This window comes from Lepidothrix coronata, unplaced genomic scaffold, assembly GCF_001604755.1.
Source record: "Lepidothrix coronata isolate B3197 unplaced genomic scaffold, Lepidothrix_coronata-1.0 Scaffold64, whole genome shotgun sequence".
In the NCBI taxonomy this organism is placed as follows: domain Eukaryota; kingdom Metazoa; phylum Chordata; class Aves; order Passeriformes; family Pipridae; genus Lepidothrix; species Lepidothrix coronata.
Window position 1 is genome coordinate 4,750,094 of NW_016690244.1, and position 18,769 is coordinate 4,768,862.

Consider the following 18,769-nt stretch of genomic DNA (forward strand, 5'->3'; position numbering starts at 1 on the left):
AACACTTATATAATTTCTTCATTTATATACAGAAATATTTCAATTAAAAGATCAATCCACTACCAATTTGTTCTTGTATGTCCTCTTTTTCTTTAAAAAAAAAAGGTGGCTTAAATATTCTTTTGGTACAAAACCAGTTTTTCTCTCAAACACAAGTGATCTGTGTGAGGATGAAGTTACAAATCACCAGTTGTCACAAAATCAGGCTGTGCAAAATTTCTTTTGGAAAACATGTCACACAAAGTTGTATACTGGATGTGAGATTAAAAAATACAAATGAAACAAAATAAGAATTCTCAAACATAAGACATTATAAAGTAGCCAAAGTACAACCCATTTGAAAGCCAGCCAGATAGTTTGGATTAAGTAGGCATATTCTAAGACATGCAATGCTGATGGATCATGCCCTCCAAGCCTGTTTACTGCTGTGTGGTCCAAACCCTCCATAAGTGCTGGATGTGTCACGCTTTCGAAAAATTACTACTCAGGCTCCAGGCTGAGTGGGCACGTTTGGTGTCCATAGTATAAGCTGCTAACATCAGAAATGCCCATGCTTCAGGTCAGGTATCTCTTGAAACACTTTATTACCCTGTCTTTGGAATATGGAAGTTGAAAGCAGGCAGCCTTGTGTCAGAGAGAGAAATAAAGACAACTGCAAAACTGTGTTGTTTTTATTTTAAACATGCAAAATACAGTTCATGCATCTGCCATTTTGAAAAATCTCTCAGTTCTTAGCAGATTAAACCAAAGACATTTTGTCTATGACTCTCAATAAATATTTCAAAATGCTTTACAGTGTAAAGATAAGAAATATAGCAAAATTTCAACAAACCTGTATAAAAACCAGATACAGATAACTTTTTATTTCAAGGCGACATGCTGTAATGTAAAGAGTTCACTTTTTTTTTCGGGATTTTTTTTCTCATAAAAAGTTTTCAACAATACAACCGCTTAACAGATTTAAGCCTTTAGGCTACACATGCAAAAAAAAAAGAAAAAGGTTATTTTAGTTAAAAATCACCAAAACGTGCTATTTTTTTGTTTTGTTTCATTTTTAAGTACAGGAGTTGTAGACGGTAGCATTTTTCTTTTTTAATTTTGTAAAAGAGTGCAGGCAGGTTCATGGAGCTAGTGTCCTGGAAGACTCGTACTCTGACATACATTTTGGTTTTATCCCTTTGCCATTGTAATAATCCACGACTTGGTTTGGAACTTCAGCCAAAACGCTTTTTGCTAGAGCAGCTGGGGATGCCTGCAGGAAATGGTAGAAAACACAAACATTAACGTGGCTCTCTGATAGAAGTGCCATGGGTTTTAGAGGCATGGGTGCCATGAGATCAAGGATTATGGTACAGAAATGGAAGGCCAAAAAGACTCAAAGTGAAAGGCACTATTGCTTGAAACTCATTTTATGAGTCAATTTAGGTATGCAGCTATGGCTGCCCGAAAGTGCACTACAGCTAAAAGTTCTCTGCATGTTTTTCAGGTCTGTTTGGACTATTTTAAGTTCAGTGTAACAGAACTTCCCTGCACTCTGAGAGAGCACCATTTGCAACAAAAAGGGCTGCAAAGACTTCATCAGTGTTCAACGAGGAAATATGCAGAGCTTGAAGCTGACCATGAGTGGACATCACAGTGAAAGGGAGGCCTTCATCACCATTCTGCTCTTCAGAGTCTGGCATGGTGTTTTAATGGCTGGGGAAATTTTTTAATTCAATGAAAATACTTTGTCTTTATTGGAATTAAACCATGGTTACAAGAAAGCTTCAATCCTAGGCTTTGTGGAGGCTTTAAAGCTCTTACTGCAACATATAAATGGCGAGTGACAACCAGAATTTAAGAACTGATAACCCTGAAAATGTAGAGATGGATACAGAGATGACCACTGACTTTCACTCCAGGCAGGGAGGAGGGTTCCCCCTCAGTGCAGTGAGAAACCATGCCCTCCATCGACAACACAGACTTGCTGCCTCACACCCCAGCAAGGCTTTATTTTAAGCAGAGGGGTCTGTGGATGTTTTGTGGGCAACCATTACCTGCATGTGATGCAGGGATTTTCCTCAGCCCCTGAATTCAGCAGTGACAAAACTGGACTCCTCCCACGCACCCACTTGCCCCAGATTTTGGATTTGCTTGTTTCCAAATGTTTGGGTTGAGCTGGTTCCAAGTCCTCTGGAGCCAGTCTGCTCAGCCATGTCCCCTCTGAGCCCACCACAAAAATGCAGTAAAAATGCAAATACTTAAACACATTAATTTAAACCTCTCAAACTGACATCTATCTCCAGACAGAGCACCGACTGCAGCTCAGATGATGGTGGTGGCTGGATGACATTTCAACTGGTGGCTGGATGACATTTCTTCTGCACACCAAGTACTTTTTCCCAAATTAATGTACACTTTCGTCCTCACTGTTTGTTATATTGCCAGACAGGTTTCAAAACTACCCTGTCACAAAGCAGTTGTATTGACTGTTTATTGACCTATTCTGTTTGCTGGGGTGGGATTCTTATCCTTCCAGAGTCTTAAATTGAATGTAAACTATTCATAGACACACTAATCCATAGGTGCAGAAAGCCCCAGGGCTATTAGAAATTCCAGTATCAAATGTTACAATACTACAAATCAAACAAAGATACTGCTAGCAAAATCAGAAACAGAAGTTTGTCCTTTTTTTGTTTTTGGTTTTTTTTGGGTTTTTTTTTTGTAATTTGACTCATGTATGGTATTAGTAACAAATAAAATGAACTGCTGTTTCCCTACTGTGACGTTAATACCAAAATATTTGTGCAGGCAAAACAGCCTGGAACATTTCTGCATGAACAAACTGGCAAAGCATAGAGCATACTTTGTGTGACAGTGCAGCTGCTGCTCTCAGGTGTAACACAGTAACAGAACCCATTTGTGTTAATCCTGAAAAGTGAAATACACGGTTTTCCAGAGTTTCCCTATTCTTGCCTAAACCTGCTTTACAGAATCATAGAATGGTTTGGGTTGGAAGGGACCTTAAAGGTCATCTAATTCCAACTAAAATCATCAGAAAATACCCTTTGTAATCAGGCAAATGGCTTATTTCTACATTACTATTGAAAATTACTGGGTTTTAAATCTCCTTCCTGGTATGTCATACCTTAGCCTGCATCTGTGCTATTTTACCAAAGATACAACAATACATAAAGGGTAGAAACAGGGAGTGAGGGAAGAGCCCTGGACTATCCCTGCACACATAGGCTGTAGCAATCAGGAAACTTCACTCTGCTCTGTCTTTAAAAATGCTTGGAAGGAGCACTTGCCTGCCATCAGTTTCTCTAGTTCATATGTAGCTCACACGCCTGAACACTGGGCCAGAAGTGGTTATTGTTATGGGCACTCCCCTCTTTGCATCCTCCTCCCTTCACCACTTCTCTCTTCTGACGCCATATCCATTCTTCCTGAACAAAGGGTCAGCCCTTCAGAATAGGCTCTGTCAGGGCTCAGATGCACAGCTGAATCACTGCCACTCGAGGAGTCCTCAACTAAAAAGCCTTTCACTGAGGTTTAAGCTAAAACATTTATGGTGCCCACTGGCTCACAGGCAATGTGTGGCCCCACGCAGAGTTGCCCTGCGGTAGTTGGCTTGTCTCCGGGCTTCAGTCTGAATATGGACAAGTGTTGCTTTCCTGAATTTCCTTGTGCCAGTGATGTTTGTTGGTCCTGGAGCTCTTTTTATCAGGGAGCATCCCAAAACCAGGGTTAGGGGTGATTTCCTGTCTGACAGTTTGGACCATTTGTACCTTACATACTTTTGTGGTGGTAAAGCACTCTTATTTCTAGACCAGATGGTACAAAAACAAGATTTGTATAAGTAAGTAGAGTCAGTAACTTCTGAGCTAAAATCCAGATCCAATTCATCTGTGCTGTGTAAGGATTACCTTTGCTGGCTTTTTAATACAGATAGAGCATAAATGTTTTACTGTAACGTTTTGTCCACTATTAAACTGCTGGAAGAGCATCCTAGCAATAAGCATCTCAAGGTGAATAGTTCTCAACTGATAGCTAATACACAACAATCAGATCAGTCAGCAGCAAGAAAATAATCCCCATGAGTCTATTATTGGTGTGTATTACAAACACAGCTGACTGTTGGTTCATTTCTGTAGCTTCACTGTGCTTAATCTTTAATTACAATGCATAGTGCAAAACATTGTTCCTTGCAGTGGCTGAGAGCTGGGCTGCCCACATGCCTCTGTGATAGAGGTGTTATTAACTCCCAGTTGTTAGCCTTTATGATTAAGTACAATGCAGAATGGAATACAATCTATCTGTGGCATCAGATTTGTGCACAGTCAATCTATCATGCGTTACAAAGGCAGAGAAGTTGAGCTCTTAAAATATGACTGTGAGTGGATTGAGATAGGTGATTTTCTTCAACTACATTTCAGTGACTGTGAGCATCAATGTTCTACAGTTTCAGGTGAAGGACACTCACATTACTGGGATGGTGATGATTATAGAGACAAAAGTATCACTTAGGTTAAGGGAAAATATGTTCCCTTTGTTTGTTATGCTCTCCTTTAGCAAATTGCATGCTACCCACTATACAATAGGACATATATTTAAGTGTTGATGGTTACCTTGATTTTTATCAAGCTTTTACAGCTACAGGATTTGCCAAGAGTCACTACAATTGTTATTATTATTTTGATGGCTTTAGAGATATTCCTTAAAGAGAGAGAAAAAAGACTAGATACCTTACTAAAGTGCTTCTGATACACTACATCACATAGGGCATTAAAACCCTATAATAAAACCTTCTGTCTACACTGAGTCTTAAGCCAGTAAAACATTGAAGTGAGTATGAGGTTTTAGGTATGTAAATAACCCTAACTAATTGAAATGTGTTAAATGCCTGTATGAGTGCTGTGCAGGATAAGAACGTTCTCTGAAGTCAATGTTTATTATGTCAACCTCTACAGGTTATTTTTACGACTTCCTTCTTACCCCTTTCCATTTTCTCATGGGGGCAGCTTTTGCATAGATTATTTTTGATCCCTTTGGATAGATACGAGATTTTGAGTTCCAAGCTGTCATGAGAATTGAAGTAATGAAAAAAAAATATTGTTTGGATTGACTCCAAATGAATTTTGGTTTACTCTTGCAGCAAAACAAAAAATAAATGTTCACACATAACATTTTCTTCTCTCCTTCTGTCAGTAATAGAAATAATATGGATTTAGGCATAAATAAATACTTGATTTAGCAGAAAAACCTATAAACCTTACACAACTTGATTTGTAATATTTCTAAAGAGATCCTGCAACATTTTTTTTCTACTTAATAAACTAAACACAAGGTACATTGACAAAAGGGATGTGATTTTTAACTAAATATATATTTTGCTTAAAGCTGTCAAATATAATATGCTGATGTATGTTAATTCTTGTGTTTGATCAGAATGGATCTCCCAAATGTGTTAAATCTGCATTTTTCTGTGGGGGAAAATAAGTTTGAATCAAAATATCATGCTCATTTCTCCCATGACAAATTATTTCACTAGTTGATGCAAGATACATGGCCTTTTGTTTGTGCTAAGTAAGCAAGATATCTGTGAATGTCACTTTGTTCAGAGGGAGATATTACTTGGGCTATGATAATAAAGAAATTCAACAAGAAGTGGCTATTGTTACAGGCACTCATTCATTACACTGACATTTATCGAGAAGCTGAAAGATCACAATAAACAGACTAATATCAGGTTGCATAAGATATATTGACTTTTCTGATAGAGCAAATACAAATCTATCTCTCTCTATATATTATCTTTGCTACTGAAAGAGGGAGAAAAATATCACTATTTAACAAGAAAAATACATTAAGATTGCTATACTCTCTCAGTACTGAGGAAGTTAAGCATATATTCTTTTTAGCTGATTTAGATTGTTGTTTGACCAATTCTAGCAATAAAAAAAAATCACATAGATTCACTCACAAGTTAACACCAGGGGCACAATATATTCAGAACCCAGAACTGCAGCTGTCAGCATGAATCTATTCAATCAGAGATGATTTGAGCTTTAGTATAAAATACAAGGCGAAACTAAAAGTAAAAAATGCAGCTGGCTTTGCCAGTTCCTTGCAGAAACATGTTTTTAACTAATTAAAAGTAGGCCTACCTACTAGCCCATAAATAACTCTGCTGTGGACACTTCTACAGTAGACTACAGTGCAGCACTATGCACTTGTGATTATCTGCTGAAGGAATCACAAGCTATGAGCTCGTCGTGCTTATATTTGTTTCAGCACATAGGTGACTGTGTGCCACTGGCAGCATAGAAATATGTGTATCTATGATTCAGTAGCCAAGCTGCAGTTATTTGGCATGGTGTCACCAAACTAATAGCACACGGTGAGTTTTGCCTCCTGTGGGGATCCATTGTTTACATAAAGGTAGAAGGAAAAGAGGAACAAGTTTGTTTCTCTTACTCCTTACTAAAGTTTATGAAAGTAAGAAGTGCATCTACATCTAAGACAAATACAGCAAAATTGTATTTTGGAGTGAGAAAAAAGAACAACTCTTCAGAAGAGAAAAATAAAATGAAGGTATTTTGGAAATAGCAAAGAGAAAAAAAAATCTCCAATGGCAACAAAAAGCCTAGAAAACCTAAAGAAATGTAAGAAGTGTAAAGCCATATGCAGAGCAAAACCAGCCCAGAGTTGAGAACTTCTGATTGACATATCCAGATCTAAGGATCACTAGTGTATGGGAGCAGATTGGAAGAATCAATCTCATGAGCAGAGTGAGTCAGTTACACCATGAGAAAAGAAATTCTCAAGTCAAATACTAAGGATATCCTTCCTAGACAAAGGTGAACAAGAAAAAACAGTCTGGAGAACCACATAAGTGTAACAGAAGAAGTGTGGGGAAGGAAGGGAGAGAAAAATGGAAAAACGAAGGGAAAGAGATGTGATCAGCGTTGCAGAGGAACATAATGCATGCCTCCATATGGAGGAAAAGGGCTCTGAAAAACCCATCTGTGTGTGGGAAAGCCCCTTCTGTGGGTGAACACTGTCTCTACCCTGCTGCTGAAAAGTCCCTGGGGCAGATGATGCAATGTAGGGCAGGTAACTGAGAAGAAAAGTACATGACCAATGCATTGTTTTAGATTTGGCAATTTAATGCTGGTCCTGTTCCTTTCTTTCCTAAAGAGTGTCTTCTGCACCACACTGGGCTCAGTCAGGAACAGCTGGCTGAGGGCACAGGAAAGCTCCTAGTAATGCCACTTTCTTGGTTGTGTTCTTGTACAGAATGTGGGAAAGGGTTTGGAGGCAACCAGGATATTGTGGGTGGATAGTCCTGCATTTGAGAACTTAGGGAACTAAATTTTAATGAGGGAACAGCCTCCTGGGGAACATTGTGAGAACAAATTCACAGCCATTTCATCTGCCTGCGGAAATGAAGGGAGATGGAAAGCAGAACACAGTAGTCCTAATAGAACAGGTGCAAAGAGAATGGAAAAGAGACACCAGAAGGATAACCAAACTAAAACCTGGGAGAAGGTGGAAGCAAGGATTGGCACCACAAAAAGCACATGGATTCTGCCTCATGTCTTCCTTCCCCACCCTCACCAACTCACTAATGGAGCACATTTCATTCTGATTCCTTCTTTTTTTCTCTATTTCTGATACAATAATACCATAGAATTACTAAACATTGCATGCACATGCAAAGTTAAGCCCAGCCCTGGGGAACATGCACTATGTGTTATATACATTCACCCTTCTGTGGAATGGATGGAAAAATCAGCTTACATGTTTGAAGTTCCTAAATGGCACAAACTGGACAATGTCTCGAAGCACAGGCTCGCCCTTGGGAGACCTCAAGATCCCATCATCACCATCCAGCATCTGCATGTCACTAAAATCAGCGTTCCCCACCCCGACAATGATGACTGACATGGGAAGGTGGGAGGCATGGACAATGGCCTCTCTGGTGTCGGCCATGTCTGTGATGACACCATCCGTCAGAATCAGCAAGATGAAGTATTGCTGAAGTTGTTGGACAAGAAGAGAAAAATTTTATGGTTAGTTACTGTCCCAAAGCTGCTTAACCTTGTGCAGTATAAAAATGTTTATGTTAACTCACTCATGTACCTTTGTGAATAGAAAAGAGCCTTTATAGTGACTATCTAGCTCTTCCTACCCCAGCCTCCTCAGCTGCTAATTTCTTCTCTTCTGGAGTTTAGCTCTGGTGCAGGTAACTTCCAGAAGCTGGAGGCAACCAAAGGATGCTCAGTGTAGAAAAGGTGTTTTATAGTGCTAGGGCTGGGAAATCTGGAATAGTCCTGACATCTTCACTAGCCCTGTTTTCCATCTGCTGCACAATCACTTCTGCTGACAGTTTCCGATTACATTTTTTTCCCTTTGGAACCAGTGGGAGGCAGGGAAGAATGGGGTATTGAAGCGTTACAGGCCTGTAGCAGAGCTTTCAGGAAGGTTATGACAGCACTTTGCAGAGGAGCTTTGCTAACAGGTGAGAGGGATGGGTGCAGCCATCTAGCTGACCCACTGCTGCCTGTGGGAGAAGCACCACGCCGTGGCAGGTCTGCTGCATACTGAAGAGTAATGGGGTCCCTGAGGAGAGCAGAGTGGGAATATATCCATTTTCAACCACTTCATATAGAGCCCTGAGGAGAGGTGTTCTCATTCTCTAAAGGAGAGCAAGCAATTTTGTGAGCTCGTAATTTCTTTCCCTAAACTCCAAAGCCCACTGAACTGGGATCATGGACTGTGACATATCTTCACTTGGTAATGAGGAAGAGTGACTATCACTTGGATCCTTTATGAATTGTTAAGCAGGTGGAGTCTTTCATCAAATGTGCATTAATAGGAAAAATTAACAGGTCATAGAATTTAGTCACTCTGCATGAGCAATACCAACACAATAAACATCATTAATGTTTATGTATACACAGCTATATAAACTCAGACTGTTCTGTTAATCTCATCCTATCATGAATAAAAAAAAACATGCAGGGAGAAAACTTAATCTTTAACATTCATTCTATAAATTGGTCTTTAGACAGAAAGGAAGGAAGCTTAGGTATAGAAGAATAAAGGAACTTATTCAATATAACATATTAGTTCAGAGCAGCACTGGGAACGGAGTCAGCCACCTCAGGATTAGGTGGGTATGGAAATTCAAATGTAGCAATTCCTCGTTTTAGGACTGGAACCCTAAGCACTATTAAGATCCTGGAAACAACAGTGGAGTAACAATCATAGAATCATAGAATGGTTTGGGTTGAAAGGGACCTTAAAGACCATTTAGTTCCAGTCTCCTTGCCATGGGCAGGGACACCTTCCACTAGACCAGGTTGCTCAGAGCTCCATCCAACCTGTCCTTCTCTGGGCAACCTGTTCCAGTGCCTCATCACCCTCACAGTATATAATTTTTTCCTTATATCTAATCTAAACCCACCCTCTTTCAGTTTGAAGCCATTATCCCTTTTCCTGTCCCTACATGCTCTTGTAAATGTCAGTCAAAAGCCCACACTCATGAACAGAAATATTTGGGAACTCTTGCCTTAACAGGACTTAAAAAAGGTTCAGCACATAAAAAAAATTTTGGAGAGAGCTTTAGGCCTGGTGATGAGATGTATGCCAGTGCACAGCTCTATTCTGTTCCTAGACATAGGCACTTTTCTTGCTGCAGTGTACAAGGTCTCTCTTATATCCTTTGCTTCCACAGCACTGTTTTTGTAAATGTTTCACACCTATTCACTCACATATTCTCTCCAATCATCTCATTCTCCCTTTCTGCCACGCATTTCAAAGACGTACATTTAAAGCATGATCTATGCTGAGTCTTTTAGCCCAAGAAGTCTGTCCTGGCTTTTGTATCAGATGCAGGCTAATAGACTTCTGATTTCTAAAAGGCACAAGATGCTCCAGCAGTAATAGCAAGTTGAAAACTGTATCATTACAGTTTTTAAATAAATGGTTGGAAAAATCCCCTAGGTGAACAGAAAAGTTTTATTACAGCCTCTGCAAGAGACTTGAAATTGGATAGTTTGTGTATGGAATAATTTGAACTCATCTCTTTGTATGATCAAGACTTCTAGGGCTTCTAGCTCCTAAATTTTTGTAACCTTAGTGGTGCCATTTACATTTCCATAGTGAAGAACTGGGTGTGTTACAGTAAAACAGCTCTAAAAGCAGGAAATAGAACTGTGGGGGAAGTTGTGACTATTGAAGCTATAAAGGCTTCAGCTACAGGGACAAGCTGCCTTCTATGAAAACAGTTAGTAAAAACTGTGAAGGCATGATTTGCATACATGAAAAGGCCTTGTTTTGATGGCCTATAAGAGATCTATCATAAGACAAGAAAAAAGGCAAACACAGCATTCTTTCCTTACCGAGGCCTCCTTGGTGTTGGTCTCCTCTGATGCTGATTTTGCCACTTTCTGGATGATGGGAGCAATGTTTGTTGGCCCATACAGCTGCAGCTTGGGAAGGCAGCTCTGATAAGCCTCCACAACACCTTGTATTCCTGGCATGAAAAGCCACACAAAACAAAAGTAAATTTGGAGCACATTGCCAACTTCATGCTTGTTTAAAATGCAAATGAAAGGCAGGTTCTTAATGAATAAATTAAAAGTATCACATGATTAGCAAGGACTAGCAACTTCAGATAATTTCCAAGAAGCTGTCTCTAGCTGTCTTGAATCTAGTTTGTATTATAGAGTTCATTATACCATGCTTCTCTTTCCTAGTAGTTTTTAATGTCTGTTTTCCAGGTATCACCTTGCAATACCATAGCTTCCATCCATCTCAGTTCAAGATGTGAGTGATCATTTTCTGATCACCAGCAAAGATTCATGCTGAAAAGTAGACAAAAATTTAAAAAAACACTTCAACACTTCTCTCTCCTCTTTAGATAAGTATTTTTGTTTATCATGATAGTTGCCAACAAATTTGCCCCTTGTACTTACACGCTAAATCTGTTAAGGAATTCAGACATAATTTCAAATACCTGACTCCCCTGTGCTAAGAAAATTTTTCAGGGTGCATTTGCATAATTGCTCAGGTTGAATTTGACTATGACCAAAAGCTGTGAAATCTTGGAGGACACAGCAGGATGCTTTGCAGTCTACAGAAAAATGAGCTTTAGTTGAGAAGTTTTGATGGAAAACTAGCTATTTTTGCCTTTATCATTTCAGGATATAGTCAGATCAGGGAGCACAGACTCCTGCTGACACACTTGACAGATCACAGAATAGAAATTGGTGTTTTCAATCATTTGAGAAGGGTTTCTTCAAGTGATGCACGTCAGCCTCCACATTCAGAACTCACAGTTTACCAGACCTAACGGATTAGAGGTCTAAAGTTGGAAAGAAAGTGATAGACTGAAGAGCTTCATTGAGAATGCTGAAGAATGAAATGACTTTACTAAGATGCTAAGCTAGTTTCAGTTTGCACTGAGACTAGCTCACTCATGAGATTTTACTCAGCCATGTTTCCAGGATATATGGCTGCAGATTGTTTACTGAGAACAGGGAGTTGTAATTGTTTTACAGGGATACACTTAAACCTCCCATGAAAAAATGGTGGAGAACACAGTCTTATCACTCTGTAGATAGCTACAGACATATTTTTGCATTGCAGTGCCAACAGACAAAAGAACTTGCTCCAGTTAGAGCTGTGATTGGTTAAAATGTAAAGTAATGTTACAAAATTTCCCTTGGCAATTCCCCCAACTAAATTACATATTGCAAAACTGACCTTTTGTTAACTCTCAATTTTAAACTTGCCAAGGATTTCTTTACATATACTTACTGACCTTGCATGAAGGCCTCATAAATCTTCCCTAAGTTGATGACAAGATACACCGAATTTTTTTTCTAACACATTAAAATAGTACAAGATAAGCCATATTCCCCGCATTCAACACAGACTTAGCATCGTTTGTGTCAGAAAGTTGCTCTCATCTTAGAAAGAAACATGTTCTAGAAGTATAATTTCTTATTTGCTATCTCCGATTAATACATTTTAGAACTATCTACTGTCCATCCAATCCCAACCAAACAGGTTATTTGAGTGGATTACTCTGCAGCTTACTCCTCTTGTACTCCTTTATTTTAGACACAGACAATATGCATTTTTTTCACAATTCAACCCTTTACATTTTTATTTGGAATCCACTTTCAATAGCTCCAGTGTAATACAGTGTATGCATATAATGATCAGTTTTAGATGGATGTGTAGAAGCATTCATTCAGATTAGAGGTTGTCACCTAATTTCTTCCTCAGACAATAAAGAAAATATTAATTATAAGACTATAAAAGTAATATGCTATAAATATACTAAATATAAAGCTATAAATAGTAAAATTTTCAAGAATGGAAGTGTTAACAGAGGAGGAAAAGGTGAAGGTATCCATATTTTATGAATTCCAGTGATTTTCCTATCAATACACAGTCCTTGTATGCAGAATGATGCTTCACACTACCTTATGCCAGCAAAAGCTCTACTTACACAAACAAAGGGAATTCATTTCTCAAAGACAAAATAGACACATACTTTTTATATTGCATTCAACTGCTTTTCTTGGTGTAAAACAAGATACTCTTCAGCAATTTTCCTTTGTTTTCTGGCAAATATGCCAGAATATCACAAGGATAGTCACTAAGCACTTTATCTCCTTCTCACTCTTGCATCGTTTTTCACGACATGCTGGTGCTACTGCTCCCTGTGTCACCTAATACGGTGAGAGCATCTAGAAAGCATCACAGAACAATTGGTGGTAGGAACTAATCAAGCATCCACGACAGGCAGATGAGCAAGCTGCAGCAGATGATTAAACAACATATTTTCTGGTCTGTCTCCTTTTCTTGCTTTCACCCAGATGGATATTATTTAAAAACGTATCATTTATGACAAAGAAGTGCTTTTTATATCTTGCAGATAAATGCTGCAAAATTTCTTCCCTGGCCTTCTGGTTGTGTTGCAACCGTCTTTTTATGTTTTCTTAGGCCTAGAACCCCTTTCAGTCAATGGGTTAACTTATAACAGAATCTTATGCAAAAAACTAAATAAAGTTTAAACGTATAACAAATATTAAGTGGCATAAGCCAAGCCTCACAGAGCAGTTCCTCCCTTTTCTTTAAATCCCTTTAGTTTCCACTGTTACATTTTATTTTGCATACAGTGTGGTTTGGATAGTAAATGCTTAACTTGCAGAGGGTTTATCTGTCCAAACTGATCTGCTGATGGCACTACATAGATGTGACAGCCTTTTCAATCAATAAAAATCATTATATGATTTTTGATATGATTAATGATATTATATCATTAACGCCAGTGTGGTAAAAGAATTAGCCTTGGACTCAAAAGAGGTAGCAAAGGAGGGATTAAAAAAGTCTTCTCTGCATGGACTGCTAGAGCTTTTATCTGAAGTATGCAGAGGGTCACAAATAGCCGAATTTAGATTGGAAAACAAAGCTGTGTTTGAACACTACCTGCATAAATATGTTATCATCTAATGCTGACCACTGTTAACTGTTTTAATAACACATTATTAAATATGGTGGTCCAGACAAAATTCTGAGGTCTGTTTTGCTTTCCCCACCCCATATCCACACCGTCAGTGTGACTAAAGTCTCCACATCAAGCTGGCTCACAAGCTTACAGGCACTTCTAGATGCATATATGTAACCTGCTTCTTTGAACTCCTTAAAAGCAATGTAAGAAGCTGTGTGAACACATCAAGCAGCTGCAGGACTTATGCCCAATTACATTTTAAGCACATGAACTGCAGAGGCTGGGGCAGTCCAACAATCCAAGTGCAACAACAAAGCAGGAATGCCCACTGAACCAAAAACAGAGTTTTGCATTTAAGATGCATGAACTCTGACTTCTTTTAATGTATCTTTCCCTTGAATTGCTTGTCCTCTCTTCCTCACTTCATTTCTTTGCATCTTAATTCTGATCCTGAACATGTTCTGCTGACCATGCCTGAAAGAAAGACACTAGTAAGCCTGAGAATTTGAAAAGGAAGAGCATTTTGAAAGACCCATTCAGTATTCAGGTGGAAGCAGAAGGATAAGGGAGAATAACAAACTGTTATTCTGTTGGAGATTATTTTCCTGTTATTGTCTTTTACAAAAACAGCATCAGTCACTGCAGACCTCACAAATACAAGGCATACAGCAGCATCTTCTCCACAAATCTGGCCTCCGACTACTGAGGATTAGCGATTGTTGCTAAAATGCACAAATATCTTACACTGTGTTAAAACAGCCTCCTGCTGCATTTGCAGTATTTTTTCTTCTACCACAGTAGTCCTCACCTACTTCCCTGACCCTTTGGTGTTGGACACTGCCGGGCTGACAAGCAGCAGGCTACTGTTGCTATGGTCTGGCCAAAGAACTGGCTCTAAACCAAGGGAGTCTTTGATCACAGAGGTTCACAGCCTGCTTTTTCATGTCTTGCCCTTCTTAGCTACACAACCTATGATGTTGATGCAGCTGAAGATCTTGAATGAATTCAGAAGACATAGCTTTAGTTTTCAGAAATGCTAGTGATTCTGCAAAATACAAGTGCTGAATGTCCACCACGGTGTACTTTCAAAGGGACCTACTTTTCAGGAAGTTATTGTATGGCACTTTCTAAGGTTTCTAAAGCTAAGCTTGAAGGCTTGGAAACTGTCAGGTCTGACATCCTAGCTACTTTCTTTAAAAGACGGCCTTGAATAATACTCAGGTGATACAACAAAAAAACATAGTCACATTTTGCACACAGCAAAAATATAGCAATCTGTCCTAATTTGAGCTTTACCTGCACATTCTGGGTTGTCTTCATTGAAATTGATTGCAAAGTCATGAGAGACCTGCAGATATATGGAAAGAAGAGAAGGAGACTGTATTCAGAAAAATTATTGCGTGAAGACTTGTGGTTAAACACCCTTTACATTTTTTCTGTGTTAAACCTGACATCTTTCAAGCTTTCAGCCATTAAGTGTGAAATACAGTCCCAGCTGGAACTCCCTGCAGAAACAAAGTAGCAAAACTGGAAACAAACATGTCAATAACAACAAAAAAACCCCCAAGAAAAAATAGCACAAAGAAAAACTGCCCAAGTACATGATAAATCACATGGTGTCAGGGTTGGACTATCAATGCCAGGCACAGAAGAGGCATCTATTGCTGAGGCAATTTAAATGCCAGCTTTCCCTAGCTCAGCATCTCAAACTGTAGGAGAGACAAAGCAGGTTGTGATACAGCACTGACAGCAGAAACCCAGCTCACTTCTGCGTTCTGTCCTCACAGGTGCAAAGAGTTCCTCATTTAAGGCCACAGGAGTACTGGGAAGGTAATTCTCCAGAGATACCAAGGAAATCACCTAGATCCACTGTGAAATAATAGCATAAGAAATGCAAGGAGTCTAAGCTGGCTAAGAAATTAGATTATTTTGGAGGAAAATAAATAAGAAAAAACCCTGAAGACTCGTTTTTCCTCAAATTTTGTGAATATTCCAATCTCTTTCTCTCTCACTATGTCTATAATAAAACACTGCAGAGCTGTTTTTTTAAAAGAAATGACTATGAATAAAAAAATTGCTTATTTTCTAATAAAGCAATGTCTTGTGTCTTTAGTGCTCTGGGAAAATAATACAAGACTTCTGTATGTCTCAATAATGCAAAGCCCTATAAGTCTCAGGTTATAGACTTCCTCTGTCTATCAGAGATCTGCACTCACAGCACAAATCTTTTGAGGCTGAAACTTTCTTCAGATGCTCTTTTCTGGTTTTAAAGTTTATTTTTTCCTGCATTTTTTTTCCAGATTCCTTTTTGCTTCTTTCTTTGATCATTGAGAAGGTTTGATTCCTTTTAATCTCTTGGGCTCTGAAGCCCAGTCTCTTTTCTGTTTGTCTTAAATTTTCTTGAATGAAGAAGCCCAAATTTTGTCTTGCAATGCATAAGGTGTGAATGTGTGTGTATATATATATATATACATATATATATATTTGGCTTCCAAAAAGTGGATATGGCTAGGAGTTTAGCAGACGATTTGCATAATTTAAAATTGAAGTTAGGCATATCATCCCAGATTTAAAGAAGGCATTTATACAGGTAACTGTAAAAGCTTTATAGATCTCTGTAGGACCTTCGAAAGTGCCAACAATCCTAGTGATATGGAAAGCAATTTTACTCCCTGTATGATGGAACCTGGATTATCGGAAGAAAGAGATTTATTTCTTGGATGTTGCTATTTTATTTGCTAGTTTACATGACTTGACAACACAGTTTGGAAAGTGATCTATGACTAAGAGGCCTAAAGATCAAATATGTAATTACAGAGAAGCTTCTGTGAAACTGAAGTGGTATAAGTTGGCTAATTACTGCCTCAGAGTTTCTCACAGAGAAACTGAGTTTCCCCATCATATCCTGGCCTTGCTCACCACAGTGATGCCTACCATTATTGAGAGGTTAAATAAGGCAGTACGTCTACCATGATGGGAAAGGACTGAAGCAAAAACTAAGAAGTCTGCAGCCACCTCAGCCGAGCCAGGAATTCAGTATGCCTACACCAACATCAGTTGACTCTTTGAAGAGGATTTTACATGGACCATTCAGGCTATCCTATTTGGTCATGGAAGATGAAAGTCACTATTTATGTTCCTCACAGAGCAGGCACAGAAGATCAGGGCTGCCAGATACGCTACAGAGGTGCTCCAGAACCCTTCTGTCTGGCTGCTCTGGATATCTCCTGGTACACTTTGCCCAGCTGGTATCTGCCAGTCTCATGACCAGCTGCAGGCCAAAGGTAATTGTAGCTGTCAAGAATTGTTATGTGAGTTTTCACTCACTGATATTTTTTGTTGTCCAGTAGTCTTTCTTCTTCCTTTAGGCTTTCTGTATTTTGTATTAACTGCATCTCAAAAGCAAGAAAGATGGCAATGCACGTATGCAGGCTGATTCTTCCAACACTGTGCCTCTTCAGTGATTTTATTTTTTTAGTCCAAATACATTTGAAATTATACCTAAAGGAGAATCACAATTCTTTTCCAAACCTATGAATACAGTATTTTAATCTCACATGCAAGCATGGTTTGGATGGTTTGTATGCTTTTGTTGCCATACCTCTTTCAGGATCACATAATGCAAACTATTTATCTGGTTCAGAGCTATAGCACCCAGGCTGTTATTTAAGAAAAATGTAGACAATGGTTCAGGCCAATAAAGAATGCCCAAGTCTAGTCAGTGTGTGCAATGATCCAAAAAATAATACTGTCTGAGCAATGGCTGCTATTGTCCTAAAGCAAGTGGCTCTCATTCATTGTCATTCGGATTCACCAAGAACAGTGTTAGAAGGTACCTTGAAGGCAGGACAGAAAACACAACAAATGTGCAGAAGCAATAGCTTGTTTCCTATGCTATCTGAGCAATATATCACAACTTAAACAAGATTTAAGTATAATGGAAAGGATAGAAGTTCTTTGAGCAGCTCAGTGATGGTTCACAAACAGGAAATGATCACCCGAGGCAAGCCAACAGCAGATATTTTTAAAACAGAGTTTCTCCAAATGCTTAGAACTCATTCCAACTCTGTTAAGTAAAACCAACTGCGCTTCAACCTTCCCCCATGCTATCTCTCCTGTCGTGGCCAGAATTCAAGGGGGTCTAAACCAGCACAGACTTCGGGCACGTGATGTACTGAAAGCCTCACTGAACTCAGACTGCTACCTGATGGGACTCCATGTAAAGCTCACCCATGTAAGAAGGTGGTTTCTATTATTATTTTTTTTTAATTAAACATGCAAGGGCTATGTGACTGAAAGGCAAACCATGCTTATGACAGAGGACCAAAAGCTGGTATATACTAAATGGCACCTTTCTGATATTGAATTACACAGCCCTTAGGCACTCCCAGAGCTGATAAACTAATGGGAAAAAGGAGGCAAAAGTATGAACACCTAAGACACTGAAGACTGGGAAATCCTCGTGGGGAACAAGAAGACACTTGGCTGTTTAGAAGCAGGCATGTTTATATAATTTACTAGGGCAGTTTGTATTATGGATCAATCTAACAGTCAGGAAATCCTGGAATATGTCAAGTCACACAGATACAGAATGACTGTTTTATATTAGTACCTGGCACAGAGAACTTTGCAAAGAACTGCAGACCATGGTCTGTGGTAGAAGTCAGCCTCACGATAAGGAATATCCTCACAAAACCCTGAGTGTGTCACAAACCCCGGACTAAGTTTCAAGTATGTAGCTCATGCTCTGCTCAGCCCTCCCCCCTTAACATCAATCCATCAAATTAATCCATAAAAGGGAAGGAGAGAGAAATTCTGGTGTGCAGAGGTGATTACATGTGATCAGCCTGGTGTTACCTGAGCTGCTGCACAAAACAGCACTCAAAACCTCTAACTAAAGCCCTTTACTTGCACTTTGCTACGTATTAATCTTTTCCCTCTGCAGAGCTCCAGATACATTACTTAGCAGGTAACATCATGGATGTGGGATTATTAAACCACAGCTGTCCAGGAACTTCCTGCACCAAGAACATATTAATTTCCAGATAATTTCTTCAAGGTTTTTAACAAGGAAAATAAGTAGCTCTACAATCAAGATGGAGATTACAGTGACAGCATTTCTGAGGATGTGACAACTAAATAAACAGTCTAAAATATTTTTGCTAAGGCGGATTATAGAATTATTCTTTTGCCACTGTATGATGCCTCTATTGTCTGTACTGACAAGCACCTGCAGTTTTCCGTCAATGTGAT

General features: G+C 39.0%; 1 protein-coding gene across 2 annotated transcripts in view; it reads right to left on the reverse strand.

Moving 5' to 3' along the window:
- Positions 1-643: 643 nt before the first annotated feature.
- Positions 644-18,769, reverse strand: part of CPNE4 (copine 4) — a 227,630-nt gene continuing 209,504 nt past the window's right edge. For both annotated transcript variants that reach the window (XM_017818008.1, XM_017818007.1), the window contains exons 13-16: positions 14,813-14,864; positions 10,392-10,525; positions 7,786-8,022; positions 644-1,252 (exon numbers count right to left, since the gene is read on the reverse strand). In XM_017818008.1, the coding sequence (XP_017673497.1) occupies positions 1,121-1,252; positions 7,786-8,022; positions 10,392-10,525; positions 14,813-14,864 (555 nt within the window). In that variant the 3' untranslated portion in view covers positions 644-1,120. The remainder of the gene's footprint in view (positions 1,253-7,785; positions 8,023-10,391; positions 10,526-14,812; positions 14,865-18,769) is intronic.